Here is a 17,915-nt window from a genome sequence, read left to right on the forward strand (position 1 = left end):
TCTTGGATTAGCTAGGTAAACTTTATTTTGTTCCAAATAGGGAACTCACACATGCAAAATACACGTACATGTATGTGTGCAAACACACACACACATACACACACACACACACACACCTAATACTGTTCACAATACTGGTTTCTGGGTGCAAGCTTCTGAAACCAGGTTTCTGCTCCAGGCCCTCTCTGCTCAGTCTCTTGTGCTGTCGCTGTATCCAGGTGTGGTAGCATTCTCACACCTCTAAGCCAGGAGCTTTGCTTAGTCCCAGTGCCTGCACCAGGTCATCTCCAAGTCCACTCTTCAACGTTCGTCTCACTGCAGGGGCAGAACAGGTTATAGGGGGTGGGAGGGGGGTGTAGGGGGAGATGAGGGGAGCACTCAGTGGGTTTGTAAAGGGATGCTCACAGGACTTCCGGTTGCCACGAGAGCGCTTCCTCTCCCGAGCAGCTAAGGCTCTAGGACTGCTCTTGGTAACTGACTGCACCAGCAGGTCCATTATCTCATCTGATGTGTCACTGGGTAAGCTGGAGGCTGCAGTCTCCTCAGGGGATGCAGTGGAGGGCCCCACTGCTGTGTGTGAGACAGGGGAATTGCTCTGGACCATACCTAAGGGAGACAGCGGAGGTAAGCCAGGTGAAGGTGGCTTTAGAACACATTCTCCTAGCAGCAGCTGTGAGCCCTACCTCTGCTGCGTCGGCTGTGTGTGGTGTCTTCCGGCCTGGTGGTAAGCAGACTCTTCATACTGGCATGACTGTCAGCATCACCCCGACCAGGCCCGCTGCCCACAGCTACTGGGACAGACAGGTTACTGGGGGTCTCCCCGGCCACACCTGAGAACTTCTCTGTCTAAAGAGGGAAAGAAGGGTAGTTAGTGGCAAGGAAATAGAACAATGAGGTGGCAGGCAAGACCTGCAAGGGGGCGGGCACTGACCTCAGTAATCATGCGCCCCCGAGTCTTGTTGCGCTCACGGTATGTAGCCCGCTTTTGCTGCTGCTGCAGTACGCGTTCCCGACAAGTCCGATACTCAAGGGCAAACTCTCTCAGCGTGTGACAGAACTGCATGATGCGTACATCCCGAGCTGCCTGTGCGGTGTAGCCGAGGTAGAGCAGGAAGGCATGGAACCTAGGCAGGTTGGAAGGAGTGGGAGACTAGTGAGTCTTCCTGGGGTTGAAGGGATGGTGGTGGCAACCCTACTTCACTCTGGTGCCTGGCCCCACCTGTTGCAGACTCGACGGTGCACTACTCTTAGCATGGCCACCCGGCGGGTACACTGGGCCAGGAAGTGGGTGAGGCGGGCACGCAGAGCTGGGGCTAGCTCATGCTTTGCCAAGCTCCGGAGGCTGTCCTCAGCAGCCCGGCTCCGGCACTCCAGCTGCCCTAGGTTCTCAGTCAGCTGCTCAAAGTCCACCTAAAAAGCAAGAGGGTATACAACCTCTGTGTGTGTGTCTGTGTCACTGCTTGAGGCCTGAATGCCACATGTTGGCGCTGCCATGCCAGGCCTGTGAACATTAGAAGAGGCCAGGCCTCAGCTGTGCCCCTAGGTCCAGGTTGGATAGTTTGGGTGACAGTGTTTGTTCAATGTATGCCTAGGCAATTTAGATCCTGTCTCAGAAAGTAAAAAGCGGGCAGGGGATATAACTCAGTGGTATAGGATGTTTGCGTTCATTGCATAAGACCCTGGGTTTAGGCCCCTGCATCACCAAACAAACCAAAAAATTTGTAGTTTTATACATGAGACATACCAGTCCAATTGCTCCAAGCAAAACCAGAAAAGGTTACTTGGAGGAAGTGGCAACTAAATAGGCCCAAAGAACTGAAGGGCCGTGGTTAAGCAATTAAAATCTATTGACAGAGGACATAGCTCACATACCCACAGCCTCAATAGCCCTGGCACAGCAGCCCAATTAGGTAAGAGGAGGAGAAGGAGTCACCCCCAGAAGCAGTGCCCTGTTGTATTTCAGCCAGTCTCAGTGGGATCTTTGCCTGGTACTAACCTTGGCACAGCGGGTGAGGGCAGGGATTTCTGAGTAGAGGTCAGAGGAATCAGGTCGGGTCTGGAGCACCAGGGAGCAGAGATGATACAGCAGCGACTGCCGGCGCACTGTGTCCTTCACTTCAGACACCTTCTCCAGGTAGCTCAGCTCAAAGCCACTGCTCTAAAAGGACCCTGTCTCAGTCTGGTCCTAGCTGGATCCAGAGCCTGGACGTCCAGTCCGCAAGTGCCCTCACTTACCTGGGAGCCGTTGAGGAAGTTGCCCACAGCCAGAAGGGTGGCTAGGATGCATCTGAAGGTGGCGTTGTGCACCAGCTGCTCCATGCCCACCTTCAGATCAAACAGTGGCTCTGCAATTTCCTGTGCGGGACAAGGAGCCGTCAGCCTACATGGTCATCACTCACCAGTTCTTACCACCCCTCCCACTCCATGACCCAGGTACCCGCTCCATGCTTTCATAGTCCAGCTTGAATGCCCAGAGTTGCAGGCGTGCAGCAAGGCCTCCAATGGAAGCAAGAGTCATCAGGAAATTCTCAGCTGGGCCAAGGGGTACATCGGGGTTGGCCAGCTGGGCTTCCTCGATCTTCTGCCGCTCTTCCTCCGTGGGCATCATGGTCAGCAGTTTCTGAAGATTCAGCCACCACCCCACAGAGGCCTTCAGTACTGACTTGAGGCCTTACCCCTCCCTAGGCCTTCTAGGGGAACCCCAGAGGTTTGGGAGAATGCTCTACAGAAATGGCAGGCCTATGCCCACTACCGGAAGGACTGGAAATTCTACTGACCAAAGGAAAGAGCCTGCATTTCCCTCCTCTTATCCTTAGGGTGGTCCCACCTCAATGCCATCCTTGCTGACAGCAAATTCATCGAAGTTGAGCAGGGCAGCCTTGATGACGTGCACAGGCGGCAGAGTGGTTAGGCCAATGTTGATGGCATTGCTGCGCTTGGGGTCCAGCACTATGGTCATTGTCCGCCGGCCCTCACCAGCTTTCTGCAAGGTTGGGAGGATGGAAGTTTAAGAAGGGAAAGGGGCTGGACAGATGGCTCAGTGGTTAAGAGCATTGACTGCTCTTCCAAAAGCCCTGAGTTCAATTCCCAGCAACCACATGGTAGATATAACCATCTGGAATGGGGTCTAATGGCCTCTTCTGGTGGGTCTGATACATAAAATCTTTAAAAGGGGGGAAGGGGAGGAACTAGCTGGGGTAGCACTTTAAGCCTGCATGGCAGCACACACTTTTAATCCCAGCACTCAGGAGGATATCTGTGACTCTGAGGCCAGCCTGGTCTAAAGAGCAAGTTCCAGACAACCTAAGCCACACAAAGAAACCTTGTCTTGGGGGAGGGGGGCGAGGGGAAGAGGGTACTCTAAAGTTCTCTGAATGGCCTAATGAACCTGTGACTGGAGATAAGAGATGTGAGGCCTGAGAATGGACTAATATTTTTAATGAGTGTTCAATCATAGCCTTAAATAAGTTTCCTTTTCTTGCCATTTCCCCATGTGGGGAATGAGGAATTAGCTCTAATAGCTCAGCCCCCTGAAGGCCCAATTCCTGCCCATCAAGCCCATTTACCTTGGTGGGTAGCACATCCTTGGCTCTGGACTCAAATAGGTGTTCCAGCCGGGCTGTGTCCACCGAGACAGGTTCCAGAGAGGCCCACAGGGTAGGACAAGGCCCAAAGCGGCTTCTAGAGCACCCAGGGCCACCAGTCAGCTTCAGTTCCCGCCAGAAAAGTTTTACTGTCTTCCTTTTGGTGGGTTGCCTTGGGCCATCAAGTGCTGAGTGGGAAAAAGCAGCAGCCAGGGGCGGAGGTGGTGGGCAGGAGCCTGAGACAGGTGGGGGAGGGGGTGGGGGAGGGGGTGGGCAGGAGCCTGTGACCAGTGGAGGAGGTGGGGGTGGAGGTGGTGGGCAGGAGCCTGTAATGGGTGGGGGAGGAGGGGGCGGAGGAGGGGGACCCCCAGAGAGTGAGGACGATGGAGGTGACAGGAACAGAGATGCTTTTGCAGCTTCCACAGATTCCATATTCAATGTGTCCTGGTCTTCATCCTCCCCTAGATCTGAGAAGTCCAAGTCCCCAATGCAGAGCTTGGGTACACGGGTAGGAAGCTCCTGGATAGGCTCAGCCTTAGGGCTTGGTGGTGACACTGGCACCTTAGGCTCTGGCTCAAGACTCCGTTGGGTCCGCAGCAAGATTCGGGGAACTGGGCTCTGAGGTGTCCTGGGTGCAGAGGCTGGTTCTGGGGAGTCCCACAGTTCCCTGGGGCCTAGTAAAAGGTAAGTAACTGTCAGTCACATGCCCTCTGTGGGGCGATAAAGCAACATGAGGTGAAGTTGGGGGAATGTTGGAAACCCGAATGGCTCAGCAGTTAAGACTCTGAATTCAGCTCCCAGCACTAATACTGGGTGGTTATAGCCAAGCACCCAGAACTCCAGTTTCAGAGCTCTAGGCCCCTTCTCCATGGATACACAAATGAAAGGTTTGGTGGTTTTTAGTATCTCTTAAACATTTGATGTGCTGGGTGATAGTGGCACACACCTTTAGTCCTAGCACTTGGGGGGGTAGAGGCAGGCAAATCTCTAAGAGTTCGAGGCCAGTATAGTCTACAGAGCAAGTTCTGGGACAGCAAAGGCTACACAGAGAAATCTTTTTTTTTTTTTTTGGTTTTTTCGAGACAGGGTTTCTTTGTGTAGCCCTGGCTGTCCTGGGACTCACTCTGTAGACCAGGCTGGCCTCGAACTCAGAAATCCGCCTGCCTCTGCCTCCTAAGTGCTGGGATTAAAGGCGTGCGCCACCACCGCCCGGCCCTACACAGAGAAATCTTGTCTCAAAAAACAAAATTTTTACATATATGAGTGTTTTGCCTATGCATGTGTCTGTGAACTGGTACATGCCTGGTATCCACAGAGCTAATAATAAGCTATAAAATTAAAAAATAAAAATAAAAAAAAGTGTGTGTGGGGCAGCTATGAGTTTGAAAAAGCCAAATGAAGGGTACATGAGAGAAATTGAAAGAAGAGGAAGAGAAAGCGCTATCACATTTTAATAAAAAGTTATCAGTTGGCAGTGGTTATAAACACCTTTAATCCCTGCACTTGGGAGGCAGAGGCAGGCAGGTCTCTGAATTTGAGGTCAGCCTGGTCTACAGAGTGAGTTTCAGGACAGCCACGGCAACCCAATCTTGAAAAGCAAAAACAATTATTAAGAAGGCAGCATAGGATTCCCCCAAACTAGAGTTATTAGACAGTTGTGAGTTTCCATGCGTGCGCTGGGACTCTAATGCAGGTCCTCTGAGGGCTATGAGCTCTTTCAGCTGCCAATTGAGTCCTCTCTCAGGTCCCCAGGGTTGGTTTGTTTATCGGTTGGATTTTGCCTGACTGTCACCCACCTGATACATCCGTCTCATCCACCGTGGCCCCAGCCAATGTCTCTGCTCTGCCTTGGGCCAGAGCAGCCTGCTTCTCTGTCTCCGCTGCAGCCACATTCTCCAGGAACCGGGCTCTGGAGAGAAGTGCATGTAAGCGATGGTGTCTGACCCAAGTCCAATGCAGGGTAGTACACATGCTTTGCTGAGCCACTGGGCATTGCCCTCAGTTGCAAGCACACACAGGCACAGGGAACAGTCCATGCACTAGGTATACCTCTGCCAACCCACATCCCAGGAGTTACAACCAACTTGGTGTTCTTGGTCAAAGTACAGAAGTTCTACTTGACATCTAACTTGAAACCTTGCTGGAATCTATGTTCATTCTCCCAATTCTAGATAAGATCCTTAGTGTAAGGGAAGGAGATAGCTGTCCCAACAGGCACAACAGACTTCTTACATGTCTGCTTTGGTCAAGAAAAGGGCCTGTTAACAGTGTGCACTCAGTTTGTGTTGAAATATGAATGTGCTCTATTGCTGTCTTCCCTTCCCTGGTTCCTCCTCTCGCTTCTCCTCAATCTCCTCTTTTTTTGAGACGATGTCTCATGTAGGCCAGACTAACCCACACTCACTATGTAGCTGAAGATGACCTTGAACTCCTGACGCTCCTTGTCTCCACCCCCAAGTGCGGGAGGTGTGTGCCGCCATACCTGTTAGTTTACTTCCTGACTTTCCTTCAGCTTGAAGTTCCTGTACACCCCCACCCCCACATACCTCACTTTAAATACCTCTCCAAACTCATCTACAAGCTCTTTGTCCACATCCACATCTCTGGTCTAAGCTACTCAGGTATGGCGACTGAAGCTTGGGGACCACTAGGATCCCAGTGTGCTGTGCCCAGTGGTTAGGTCTTTGGGTTACTAAGGAAGCGAAAGTTTAGAACAAAGAATTCCTAAGAATCCTTCTAGGGTGGCTACATCAACTGCTGGGCAAGCAACACTGCTGAAACCCTGAGCACATGGCAGGCTGGCAGGCTGGCCTCTGTACTTACTCTAGCCTGGCCTGCCCAGTAAGGGACTGGGGGACAGGTGGACTCTCAGGGGAGCTGGGTGGGGGATGAGAGGAAGACATGGTAACTATGGTGCCAGCTCCATTCCAAGGCCACTTGTTGCTCCCATACAGAGCTGGACAGGAGTGTCACAGTGCCTTCTCATCCACAGTGGTAAGGAGCCGGGGAAAACAGACAGGAAGCTGGACTGGGTGCAGTGATAACAAAGACGGCACACAAAAGGAGGGACAGAAATGGAAGGACAGAAAGTGAAGAGGGAGACATGACAAGAGGCCAAGGCAGGTGAGGTGTAACACTGGAAAGAAATAAAGAGAGCCACCAGAGGAGGAGGTCCCATGGGGCCAATCCTCTCCCTCCAGCAGTCACTTACCAAACGGGAGCAGTTTGGTGAAGTCTGAAAAGAAAGAAAGCAAGGCGTTTGGGCAGAGGAGGCTGAGGGCCCGTGGAGGCGCGCAGAGTGGAGGGACAGTGGGAGACAGGACTTGGGGGTGGGGCTTGGCCTCCCTACTTACTTGTAGACACTTCTCTCACAGGAACTGTCCACTGAGGGCCCCACGGAAATGGTAGGAAAGAGGTTCACTGAGGAACGAAGGCCAGAGGCTGGGCCAGTGGGGCTGAAGGACGGACTTGTAGGCAGGGTAGAGCCAGGGAAGGAGGTGGAGCCTACTGGTGATGCAGAGCCTGTAGAACTAGAGGCAGGGCCTGTTAACTGATGGCGACACGCCTGGCAGATTTGCCCCTTCCCACAGACCCAGGCATGTACTTACCCAGGTTCTGGGGCACGCACAGGACCGCCTCCGCCTTCTAGTGATCTTCGGCTCCTTTTGCCCTCCTCTGAAGATGGCTTCCGCCGCTCTCGTCGGCCACCTGCAGCTGCAGCAGCCGCAGCCTCTTCCATATCTCCATCCTCTAACCGAAGGGCGCTCTATTAGAGGTGGACGTGGACAGGATGTGAGCAAGCAGCTGAGGCCCAATAAATGGGATAGGTACTTGGGGGCTGCACCCCTCTCCCTGGCCCACCTCATAGAGCGTTAGCTGTGTTCGCAGGTCAACATCAGTGCCAGCAGTGCCCAAGAAACGTTGGACCAGTGCTTCCATGCCCTGCTGCTCCAGAGCATCCGTCACATCATAGAAGGAGTCCTGGTCCGGAAGTGCCGCCAGCGTCTGGAAGGTGGACGCAGGAAGCCAACCAAGGCTGAGGTTGATGTGGGGACCGTGGGCCAAGGGTCCACAGTTGACACATAGTCTCAGTTCCCTACCTTGTTAATGAGAGTGACAGTGTACACCAACAGCTCTGGATCAGCTCCATTCTTCTCCTCCAGGATGGACACCAAGTTGGCCCAGGGAAGAGTACCTGCCACACAGAAAGGGCAGTAATCACGGGGGTGGGCGCCGTAAGAGAGAGGGCTGAGTGGCGGAGAAAGGGAAAGAGAGGCTCTGACCGGTGGTGCTGGCTACAGTGTTGACTGCCTGGATGAACAGCGGCGCGTTGTTCTCAGAATACTCCACAAATACCAGCAGCAGCTTCAGGGCTGTCTTTACCACCAAGCGGGACTGGGGGAGAAGTCAATCCACATGAGTGGGGCTTGGACCAGATTGTTAGTTCCTGGAGGAGGGGGAAGGGCTCCTGGGGCTGGATCCGAAGAGAAGGGTCGACATAGAAAAGACCCTGGTTCTGGGCCTAGGCTTGGAAAAGCAGTTTAGTTTTCTAGGGACCTCAGGCTTACTCCAACCACTCTGCAGAAGAGAAAACTGAGGCTCAGAAGGAACCCAAGGAGAAAGGGCACATATGTTTGGATAAAGCCACTTACCAGGCTAGCACACAGTGTATACAGCCACTGCACGGTCTCACTGTGGGCCACCACCCCCAGCATCCCATCCACAAAAAGCATCAGCTGGCCCAGGGCTAGAGACACAGAAATGGGAAGAGGTCACAGGGGGAGGGAGGCATGGGAACAGAGATCAAGGGGAAAGTATGGAGCTGACCTCGAAGGATGTAGCTCTGGTAGTTGTGGTCAGCTGCAGCACCCACACGAATCAGGCAACTCAGCCCCTCTGAGTGCACAAATTCAGGCACCAGGTCCTTGTCTTCCTGGAGGCACCATGGGCAAGTTTAAGGGGGACTGGGCTGGACACCAACCCTCAGCCCACCTCTGGATCTTACCTGGAATATCTGCTTCAACGAGAAGAGAGATCGGCGGAGCTCAGGACCACTGGAGCCGTACAGCTTTTCTGCAAGGGGTAAGTGGTCATAAACAACTCAGGAGAACAGAGACAGTGTCTTCTTCCACTAGCAAAACCAAAGATTCTAGGATTCTCAAGCCCACCTTCTATTCTGACTCTGGGCACCCTCCTCTGTCACCATGACTGCAGTCCAGCTGTGGCACTGATCCTGACCCCAGAAGGAAAGGACAGGAAAGGGAGAGAGGACACACCAGATCTCCAATCCACCCAGTCCATAGCCCAGCACAGGCCCAAAAGAAGGTAGGCCAACTAGGCTATGTAAGAAAAGAAGGAACAAGACAGCAGGAGAAGCCACACACTCACCCAAGATAGCATTGACCCTCACAGAGAGCTGGGTCCGCAGGATCAACGTAGGCTTCCGCCCTTTGCTAAAAGCAAGCAGCCGTGTTAGTGGCTCCCAGCTGGTTCCACAGAGTCCTGCCCTCAAAGCAGAGACATCTAAAGACATCTACATGTGAACCTTGGCCCACTCCTTCCCTCCCAACTACTCATCTGGGGTCTGAGGAGAGTTCTCTGCATTGGCCTACAGACCAGGCTATAGACAGAGTGTCTCGGCTGCTGATACCTGAGCTGGACCCTGGTGGGGACAAGGTTGGAGGCTTGGGCTAGACCTCCTCAAATGTGAAGGCCTCCCTTACCCGTTCAACACTGACCTGATCTCTTCAAAGAAGCTCTCCAGCATCTCCCGCTGTTCTTCCAGGGACAGCTCCGGGTCCAGGTAGTATCCAGAGGGAGACACTTGCAGTGCACAGTCCTCCAGCTGGAAACAAAGGGACACAGCGATCAGGGCTGGTGCTGCAGCTCAGATTTTTGCCATCTGTTTTGTTTCTGTGCTATTAGGAATCAAGCCCAGGACTTCCCACATGTTAAACCATTGAGCTTCAGCCCTGGAGGGTTGGTTTGTTCATTTGTTGTTTGTTTGTTTGGGTTGGTTGGTTGGTTTTGCTCTTTATTTTGCATTAGCAAACACAAATAAGGAAGGGACATGAAGGAGGACAGCAGGAAGTAGCTGCCTTCAAGGAAGTTCACAGCCTCGAGGGGTGATAAGCTTCAGCCACAAAAGCATTCAAGCAAAGAGAGAAAGTGTTAAGAGTTCAAAGAGGTGCAAACCCAGCTGGAGTCTCTGTTAGTAAAACACGGTATGATGCATGTGATGGGAGCAGGAGCAGATCCAGACTCCCTACTCTCTCCAGGTCTCAGGGGCTTTTTGTCCTTTCCCCAAGTGAGCTACAGTTACAACCATTCTAGGTGAACTTCAGGTGAGCTATAGGTTTTTGAGTCTGATGCCATCGGACTCTACATGGGAAGACACCAGCTCCATCACAGGTTCGCTTCTCATATTTCACTCCTGTAATCCTGGCTCACTATTGGGCTTTTTAAAAAATGACTGTAAGTGATAGAGAGATGGTTCAGTGATTAAGAGCACTGGCTGTTCTACCAGAGGACCTGGGTTCAGTTTCCAGCACCCCCATGACAGCTCCAGGGGATCTGACACCTTCTGGCCTCACCAGGCACTAGGCCCACAGGTGGTACACAGAATACATGAAGGCCAAGACTCCTACTCACTCAAAATAAAAACAAAATCTTTTTTTGTTTGCTTGTCTATTGAGGGAAGGTTTCTCTGTGCATCCTTGGTTGTCATGAAACTGGCTCTGTAGACCAGGCTGACTCCGAACTCACAGAGATCTGCCTGCCTCTGCCTCCCAAGTGCTGGGATTAAAGGTGTGTGCTACCACTGCCTAGCAAAAAATAAATCTTAAAAAGAAAAGAAAATGTTTCTAGAGAAGCCTGAAGGAGGTAACTTCCGGATACTCCAGGGGTAACCTTGTGCCTCCCCCTGACACTTCCCTGTTAGCACAGCGCTGATATGCAGAGCTAATCAAAATCTGTGTCAGCCCACAACCTTGAGTGACTTCTTGAAGTGCTATGGCATAGGTTGAGAATGCCTCGGGGAGAAAGGGGGATCATCTGGTAGCTGTCTCACTGGGCAAGTCATCTCTAACATTTCCCCTGTGGGTTGTTCAGCTCTGCCCTGCTCTGAAACTCACCCAAGAACTTTCAGCTCTTCTCGGTCTCCGGGTGAAAAGAGGGTGTGGGGGAGTCCAGCGCCTCTCCCTTCTTCTGCCTCTGGTTAGCACCCTTGCTCTTGCCTCAGTCTGATCTTTCTCCTTCCTGACAGTTTAGCCTATGGGGCCGTTAGGTGACCCACCCCCACCCCACCCCCTTGTCTGGGACATGGGACACAGGACAAACACTCCAGCTTGTTCTCTGTCCCACTTCCTGCCTGGCTGCCTGCCCTTCCTTGGGCGCCTTGGGCAGGCCTGGCCTCTCTTTCCTTCCAGGGAGCAGAGTCATCTCCTGGTCTACTGGGGAATAGGTCTGAGAGAGGGCTGCAAGGTTCCCTGGGTAGGTTATCTTGTCAGGGCCAGCTCAACTGACAGCAGCCTCACATTCCTCTCAATCTCTCTTCCTACAGACTCATCAGCCTGCTCCCAAACCCACCCCATTCAAGCCCAGCTACATGGCTCTGGTACTGGTTAAACTACAGGATCTGGGGACTTTAAATATATCTCTCCCAAGGACTGCCTCCAAGTCACACATAAACTAGCTAGTTCAACAGAACATCCATGAACCAGAAACTGGTTTTAGGTCTGCAGGACACAACAGGAAACATCTCTGCTGACTTTTCCTTCCAGCCCAGCCAGGGAGACAACTCAGCCTTGACTCAGAAAAAACTCACTAATAAATGTGGACTCACAACTTCCACGAGTTCTAAGAGGAGGTACCCAACTGCTATAGATACCTGAGAACTTTCATACCCATGTGTGTGTGGCTAGGAATGGCTCAGCACAGGCCAAAGTAGCACATCTGGAGATGTTAGCTCCATCATTCAGGTCTTCATCTCTGTACCATGTATCACCCTAAGTAAGCTGAGAATAATTCTCTCCCTCCAGGATGAGATTTGGGATAAGGGCCTAGCCCTGAAGGCAAAGTGGCCACCACTCCAGTGTCCTCTGCTAAACAGGTTTAAGCTTTTGTCCTGGTTGCAGATGTGGCCTCTCCAACCATTTCACCCGTCCATCCTGCCAAGGGTCCATTATAGGGAAAGATCTAGAGACAACCTTCACGTCAGTTTCTGCCCTCAGCTATTTGTCCTGAGTGGGAATAGGAGGTCAGGAGCCAGGATCAGGCCAACAGCAAGGACAGACTTCCTGCCAGCAAGATGGGGCTTATCCTTCACACCCTCAGGCCCCTTCCTGGGATGCCATTCTGAGAGGCAAACCTCTGGGACTCTTTTCTCACACCCTGGGGGTGGGCCAGGCTTGAGCAAGACCTAGTTTCCGATGATGACATTGCTCTAGGCCAGCACAATGTATGGGCCTCCATCTCCACCCTGGCTCGTCTTCCTCACATCTGGCCTCCATCTTCCTTCGGGTACTCCCTCCCTCATTCTTCCCAGGCTTCCCTCACTTTGTTCACCAGCCATGAATCTCCTTAGTACCCCAGCCTAGGCTTTTCTGGCAGCCCAAACCCATGTGTACCTAGGTCCTTTGCAGGAGTAGTAAAGGCTCTTAACTGCAGAGCAACCTCTCAGCCTGTTCTTTCATTGTCTGGTTGGTTGGTTTGGTGTTTTGAGACAGGGTCTCACTATGTAGCACTAACTGTTCTGAAACTCATGTCATAGACTAGGCTAGCCTTGAATTCTGAGATCCTCCTGTCTCTGTGCTGGGATTAAAGGCATGCAGCACTATACCTGGCTCCTCTGTTTGTTTTTAATAAATAAATAAATTTGTTATAGGGCTAGGAATCAAACAGCTTTTTTTTTTTTTCATGCTAAGCAAGTACTATATCACTGGGTCATATCCTTGCTTTATTATCTACTCCTTACTTTTTTTAAAAAAATTTATTTATTGTCAGGAGTGGTGGTGCATGTCTTTAATCCCTTCACTTGGGAAGCAAAGGCAACAGGCCAGCCAGTCTTTGAGTTCAAGGCCAGCCTGGTCTACAAAACGAGTTCCAGGATAGCCAGAGTTATTATACAAAGAAACCCAGTCTCAAAAACAAGTCCCTAAAAAAAAAAAAAAAAATGTATTTACCAGACCTCTCCTTTACTACGTCAGCGTGGCACCCTTACCCGAGCCATATCACTAGCCCCCTACTGTTTTTGCTAACACTGTAATCACCTAAGAAAGAATAGACAGGGTGGGGAACGAGGAAGATAGAGGGGAGGGTAGAATTCATGCTGAAGGACTTTTGTAATTGGACCATTGAATGCAGGACCCTTTGCTCTAAATAGCAAGCTTCCCTGTTATCTGAGTCTCTAGCTACCTTGTGACCTCTTGGATGAGCTGACAAGGATGTACCTTAGGCAATGAAACCCGCCTTTGTTATTTGCCTCTTCAGTTCTAGATAACAGACTGCCTTTTAAAGGAAAAAACAAAAAGATAAAAAGGTAAGGTACCTATAGTCCAGGTTGGTCTAGAACTTGCTATATAGATGAGGCTGAGTCCTGATCTTCCTGCCTCGTCTCCCAAGTATTGGTTTGATGTTATAGGCCATATATGTTTATACACACACACATACAGCCTATACACAAACACAGACATACAGCCTATACACACACATACACAGACATACAGCCTATACATATATACATATATTACACACACACACACACACACAGAGCCTATAACACACATAGTATATAATATATACTACCATGCCTGGCTTACAATGTCGTTTTCTTTTTTTTGCTCTCACCTCTCTCTCTCCTCTTCCTTTCTGGATAGGATCTCTTATTGTAATCCATACTAGCTTTAAACTCATGGCAAGCTTCCTGACTTAGCTATCCAAATGCTGGGGTTGTGGGTGCAAGCCACCACGTCTCACTTTAGGCTGCCTGTTTCACTCACTTTTCCATTTTAGCAAGGGAGAAAAGCAAAGCTCAGAAATACAGTGGCTCAGTCAGGTATGGTAGTACACAGCGACAACTGCAGACCCTGAGGAGGAGCTTCACAAGTTCAAGGCAACCTGATGTAGGACATCCATATTGAGTTCTATGCCAGCCACGGATGTACAGTGAGACCCAATCTCAAAAGAACGCAACAGCACTGGGGGCCAAGGGAGTGGAGCAGGTGGATCCCTCCCGGTGAGTTCCAGGCCACCTAGGCCTCTACAGTAAGATCTTGTCTCGAAAATAAGAAGAAAACAAAAATCCGAAACCAAACAAAAGTTAGTTAACAGCCACAGACAAACACAGCCTGGAATGAAACCAGGGTTAACTAACCCATATTTCAGGTGCATGAGTCTTGGAAGTGTTCCAGAAAACTTTGACAGAGGAGTGGATGGAGGGCCAGGGCCTGCAATATCGTTACTGTACTTCTTGGACTCTGCAAATACCCCAAACTGGTCTTCCCAGTTCTAGTGAGAGAACACGAAGTGCACTTCACACACACACACACACACACACACACACACACACACACGTCTACTTCTGCGTGTCTCCCACTTCCAGGCCCTAGGCTGTGGGCTCTCTCACCAGCCTGTAGCCCAACATCTTTAGCTTAGAAGGACCGGCTGACAGAACGTGCAGACTACAGGCAGGTTGGGTGACAGCCACTCCTCAGTCCTGCTCCAGTCCTGTAGGGAGGACTAAAAAGCTCAGCTTACCAACAGATAAACCCCACAGGTCTCTCAACCCTTAGGGGGATAAACATGGGGTCTATAAAGCTAACATGCATGAGCCCAAGGTAGGAAGAACAAGACAGTTTATAAGACCTGCCTAGAAAAAAAAATTCTAGGTGGGGGAAGAGGGTGGGTGGGGCTGTGGCTCAGCTCTGTGGTGGCTGAATGAAGCCTTGGGTTTTATCCTCAAGACTGCAAAAACCAAACCAAAAAGATCTCCAATTAGCATCTCTCCTGGTAGGTCAGGTTCACACTTGAGGAGCTCTGAGGGGTAAACTGAGGCGGAAGTGGGGTCAGGACATATTCTGGCACCTTTGTCTACGTTTGTTCTCTTTTAGTCACGGCCAGCTGAAGAAAAACGGACAGAGGGGTCTCTGTAAGCTTTTACGGAAAGGTCGAAGAAGCAGTTCAGGTCCCTCTGCCCTGAGCCCAGGAAAATGTCAGTGGTATATTAGCTGCAGTAGGGCCTTGGCTCTCAGGAAAAACTTCTAAGGCTCTTCCCAGAAGGAAAGGTAGGCTGGTGAATTGGAATTAGGGTTTAAGACATCAAAGGGTCAGTTCTCCCCTGGGGCAGGACAAATCCTTAGGCTGAAAGAGCCCAAGCATAACTGGGAGAAGACTCTGGAGTTCCCCTAGGGACACTAGGCCTCGTCTATGGTATTGCCAGGCTTCCCCACCCCCAACCAGGATAGAAGATGAGTCAGAGGCTGTGGCCAGGAGCTTCCTCCTAGACTGGAGGAAATGAACAAAGTTTCTCAGACTGGCAAAGCTCTGAATGGCTGAGAAAGGAGCCCCCGGGGGAAAACTGGAGTCCAACTGGGTGTGGGATAGGAGCCCCAGGGAGGCTGCAGGGTCTGCAGGGATGACAGAATCCAGAATGGGAGGGCAGAGGTCTCTTGATTGTGATCTACCTTCTGCCAGACAACTACACACAGAAGGAAGCAGTGGACAGAGAAAACCTATCATCCAATAGCCTACACATGTGATGCCTGGGTGTCCAGCCCATCTCTCCCTTCTAGAAGGCAAGCAAGGTAGATTTAACTCATGCCTGTGCCTCTGGGGCACCCCCTTAGAGGACCTGGAAAGGAACCAGCTGTTGAAATTTCCTGCAAGGAGCCCTGATCTCCTCCTCCCTCAGTTCTCTGATGTCCCTCCCCTGCCCTATTCTCAGTCCCTCATCTCCTCCTGCCTCAGTTCTCTGATGTCCCTCCCCTGCCCTATTCTCAGTCCCTGATCTCCTCCTGCCTCAGTTCTCTGATGTCCCTCCCCTGCCCTATTCTCAGTCCCTCTTCCTCCAACCTTCTATTTTGAGTCTGTGGTCACAGTTTATATTTGGGATAAGCACATCACAGTGCATCTGACCATTCCTGGCAAAGCTATCGACTCCAGAGAGTTCTGGCTCTAAACACTGTGGTAACTTTATGCCCTTCCCAAAGCCTGGGGGTGGGGAAGGTGAGAATTCTCTCTGCAGCAGGTAGGAGATCCTTAAGGTGGTCAGACCAGACAGGAAGTAAGTACAGAGCTAGGTGGAGCTCAGTAGTTCCTCGGCTAAGGAGCAGAGAGCAGGACACAGCACCTGGTTGGGAAGACAGTTTTATATCCATTCATATTTCTACACACACACACACACACACACACACACACACACACACACAGAGTGAACCTAGGGGCCTTGTTGTACAGGCCAAAAACATACAATGAATTTTCTAAATGAAGAGGTTCTCAATCTTGTTTTTGAACATCGTTTTGTGAAGAGGGGTGTTCTAGAGTGAGGGAACTGTTGTCTTCTCTCTAGCCTTACATACATATTTGTGATACTGGGGAATTGAACCCAGGGCCTTGCATACTAAACAAAATGCTACAGTCTCAGCCCTCAGCTTATTTCTGGCCAGGGATTTTCATTAGTAGAGAAGACAAGTGGTCTCGGTTCAACACCCTTTTCTCCCTGGTCTGTCTAAACAGTTGTGGTTCAGCACCCTTTTCTCTGTAATCTGAATACTAAAAGCCAGGTGACCTCAGACTGGACATGCTTCCTCCAGACCCCTGGAGGACTGCACCAAAACTCTGGAGGTGGGTAGTACGCTGCATTCTTCCAGCTGTGGTCTTAAAGCTGGGGCTCTGCCTGGACGTTGGCCACTCCCCAGGCCAAGTTTTCCCGACCCCCTCCTGCCTGCATTTGGAGGCAGAGCTGGCTGCAACGCAAGGAATGCAGTCTAGGGGCCTGGAGCCTAGGGCACATTCCAAGGGAGACCCTGGGCCTAAGGGCCATGTTTGCGCAACCCCGTGCCCAATTGAAGCACCCCATCAATTCCCTCCCTTCTCCCTCACAGCTCCCAGCTAACCCGCAGGTCAGGAACCCTGGGGGGTGGTAGTGTGTATGCCTCTGGGAGTCCTGGCCCGGAAAAAGCAAGCCGGAAAGGGATGCCTGCGGGGGGGGGGGGGGGGGGGCGCTGGCGAGGGAGGGAGAGTTAATGGGAGGGGAGGGGTGGTCCCGCTGGCCATATGGAAAAAAGCCTCGCTAACTGAGCAAAGTCGGCCTAGGAACGTCGGCAAACTAGGGCAGGCCAGCGGTTTAAAATTAGACTGGTCCACCCCCTCCTTTCCAGGCGTAGGCCACCAGCGGCAGGCCTAAGGGACCATGGGGGCGGTGACTCAAAGGGCTTTTCCACCCGTGCAGCCTCCCATGAACGCACGGCCGCTACCAAGGGACTCCTCTCACCCTGGCTGGGACTCCAATCTTCACCAGCTCTGGAGAGACTGTACTTCAAGGACCCAACCCAGCCAGTAGCCTTGATCCCCTCTACAAGCCCTCCCTAAACCCGCCCCTCTCTGAGGTCCCGCCCCCAATTTACCTGAAGCAGGTGGAAGTCTGTCCCTTCCCAACTCCACTTCCCCAATCCGCTACAACCCGAACGGCTACCGAGCCTGCCCACTGCAGCAACCCTGGCAAAGAAGCAGCGAGGGGACTCCAAGCACCTCTTTAGGAGGGCCTAACTTTCAAGGGGGGCCTGGGTGGAGCAAATCACAAACTCTCATTTTCCTTCTATACTGTCTCCTCATCTTGCGTCTCCCCCTGTAGGCAGAGTAGCGTAGACCTTAGGACCCCGGCCGGAGACTTTTCCGGAGACGAGCACCGGCCCGCTGTGGTCTCTCTCCTAGAAGCACTGCCTACCGCCCACCTCAACCTCCGCTGAGCCCCCTCACCTTAAGAGGCGCCCCCAGGAGTCGGTGCAGAGCAGGGATCTGCGCACTCAGGGGCAGAGCCCCGTCCAAGCTGCAGGTGGGGGCCCGGCGTGGTTCCGGGAAGTTGGCACAAGCGAAAGGGTCGGTGTCTTCCAGGTACTGCACTCTCACAGTTACCACTGATACTGGGTCCCCATCCCCGCGCTCTTCCTCGCCCGCCATGGCTCTGCCACCGGCTGCCACTGGACGCCTCTGTGTCCCTACAATGCTGCAACTTCAACTGGACTAACTTTGCTGTTAGGGCCGGGCCGGACGCTTGCTTGCTCGAGGGGCGGAGCCAGACGGAGGTGGGGCTAAGGAAGGGGGTGGAGCCAAGAC

The 17,915-nt window shown here is 51.9% G+C and overlaps 1 protein-coding gene and 1 long non-coding RNA gene across 3 annotated transcripts; one reads left to right on the plus strand and one right to left on the minus strand.

Annotated features, from left to right (window-relative positions):
• Positions 1–7: 7 nt before the first annotated feature.
• On the minus strand, positions 8–17,862 carry Fhod1 (formin homology 2 domain containing 1). 2 transcript variants are annotated; one of them, XM_076915746.1, is made up of 24 exons: positions 17,559–17,862; positions 9,323–9,429; positions 8,973–9,037; positions 8,590–8,657; positions 8,412–8,517; positions 8,237–8,331; positions 7,868–7,979; positions 7,685–7,779; positions 7,446–7,589; positions 7,193–7,350; positions 6,938–7,114; positions 6,796–6,819; positions 6,408–6,461; positions 5,381–5,493; positions 3,567–4,258; positions 2,828–2,983; positions 2,438–2,620; positions 2,236–2,355; positions 1,997–2,158; positions 1,220–1,410; positions 932–1,124; positions 684–846; positions 406–606; positions 8–315 (listed from the first exon to the last, which is right to left on the minus strand). In XM_076915746.1, exons 1-24 carry the CDS (start codon positions 17,757–17,759, stop codon positions 233–235), a joined length of 3,663 nt encoding a protein of 1,220 aa, XP_076771861.1. In that variant the 5' UTR covers positions 17,760–17,862; the 3' UTR covers positions 8–232. The 2 variants fall into 2 exon arrangements, with proteins under 2 accessions (XP_076771861.1, XP_034378601.1); XM_034522710.2 differs by lacking the exons at positions 6,408–6,461; positions 6,796–6,819 and having other exon boundaries at positions 17,559–17,861.
• On the plus strand, positions 6,328–7,311 carry LOC143434967 (uncharacterized). Its single transcript, XR_013104871.1, has 3 exons — positions 6,328–6,425; positions 6,577–6,707; positions 7,175–7,311. It is a non-coding gene; the product is annotated as an uncharacterized LOC143434967 (long non-coding RNA).
• Positions 17,863–17,915: the final 53 nt, after the last annotated feature.

Source organism: Arvicanthis niloticus, chromosome 18, assembly GCF_011762505.2.
Source record: "Arvicanthis niloticus isolate mArvNil1 chromosome 18, mArvNil1.pat.X, whole genome shotgun sequence".
Classification (NCBI taxonomy): domain Eukaryota; kingdom Metazoa; phylum Chordata; class Mammalia; order Rodentia; family Muridae; genus Arvicanthis; species Arvicanthis niloticus.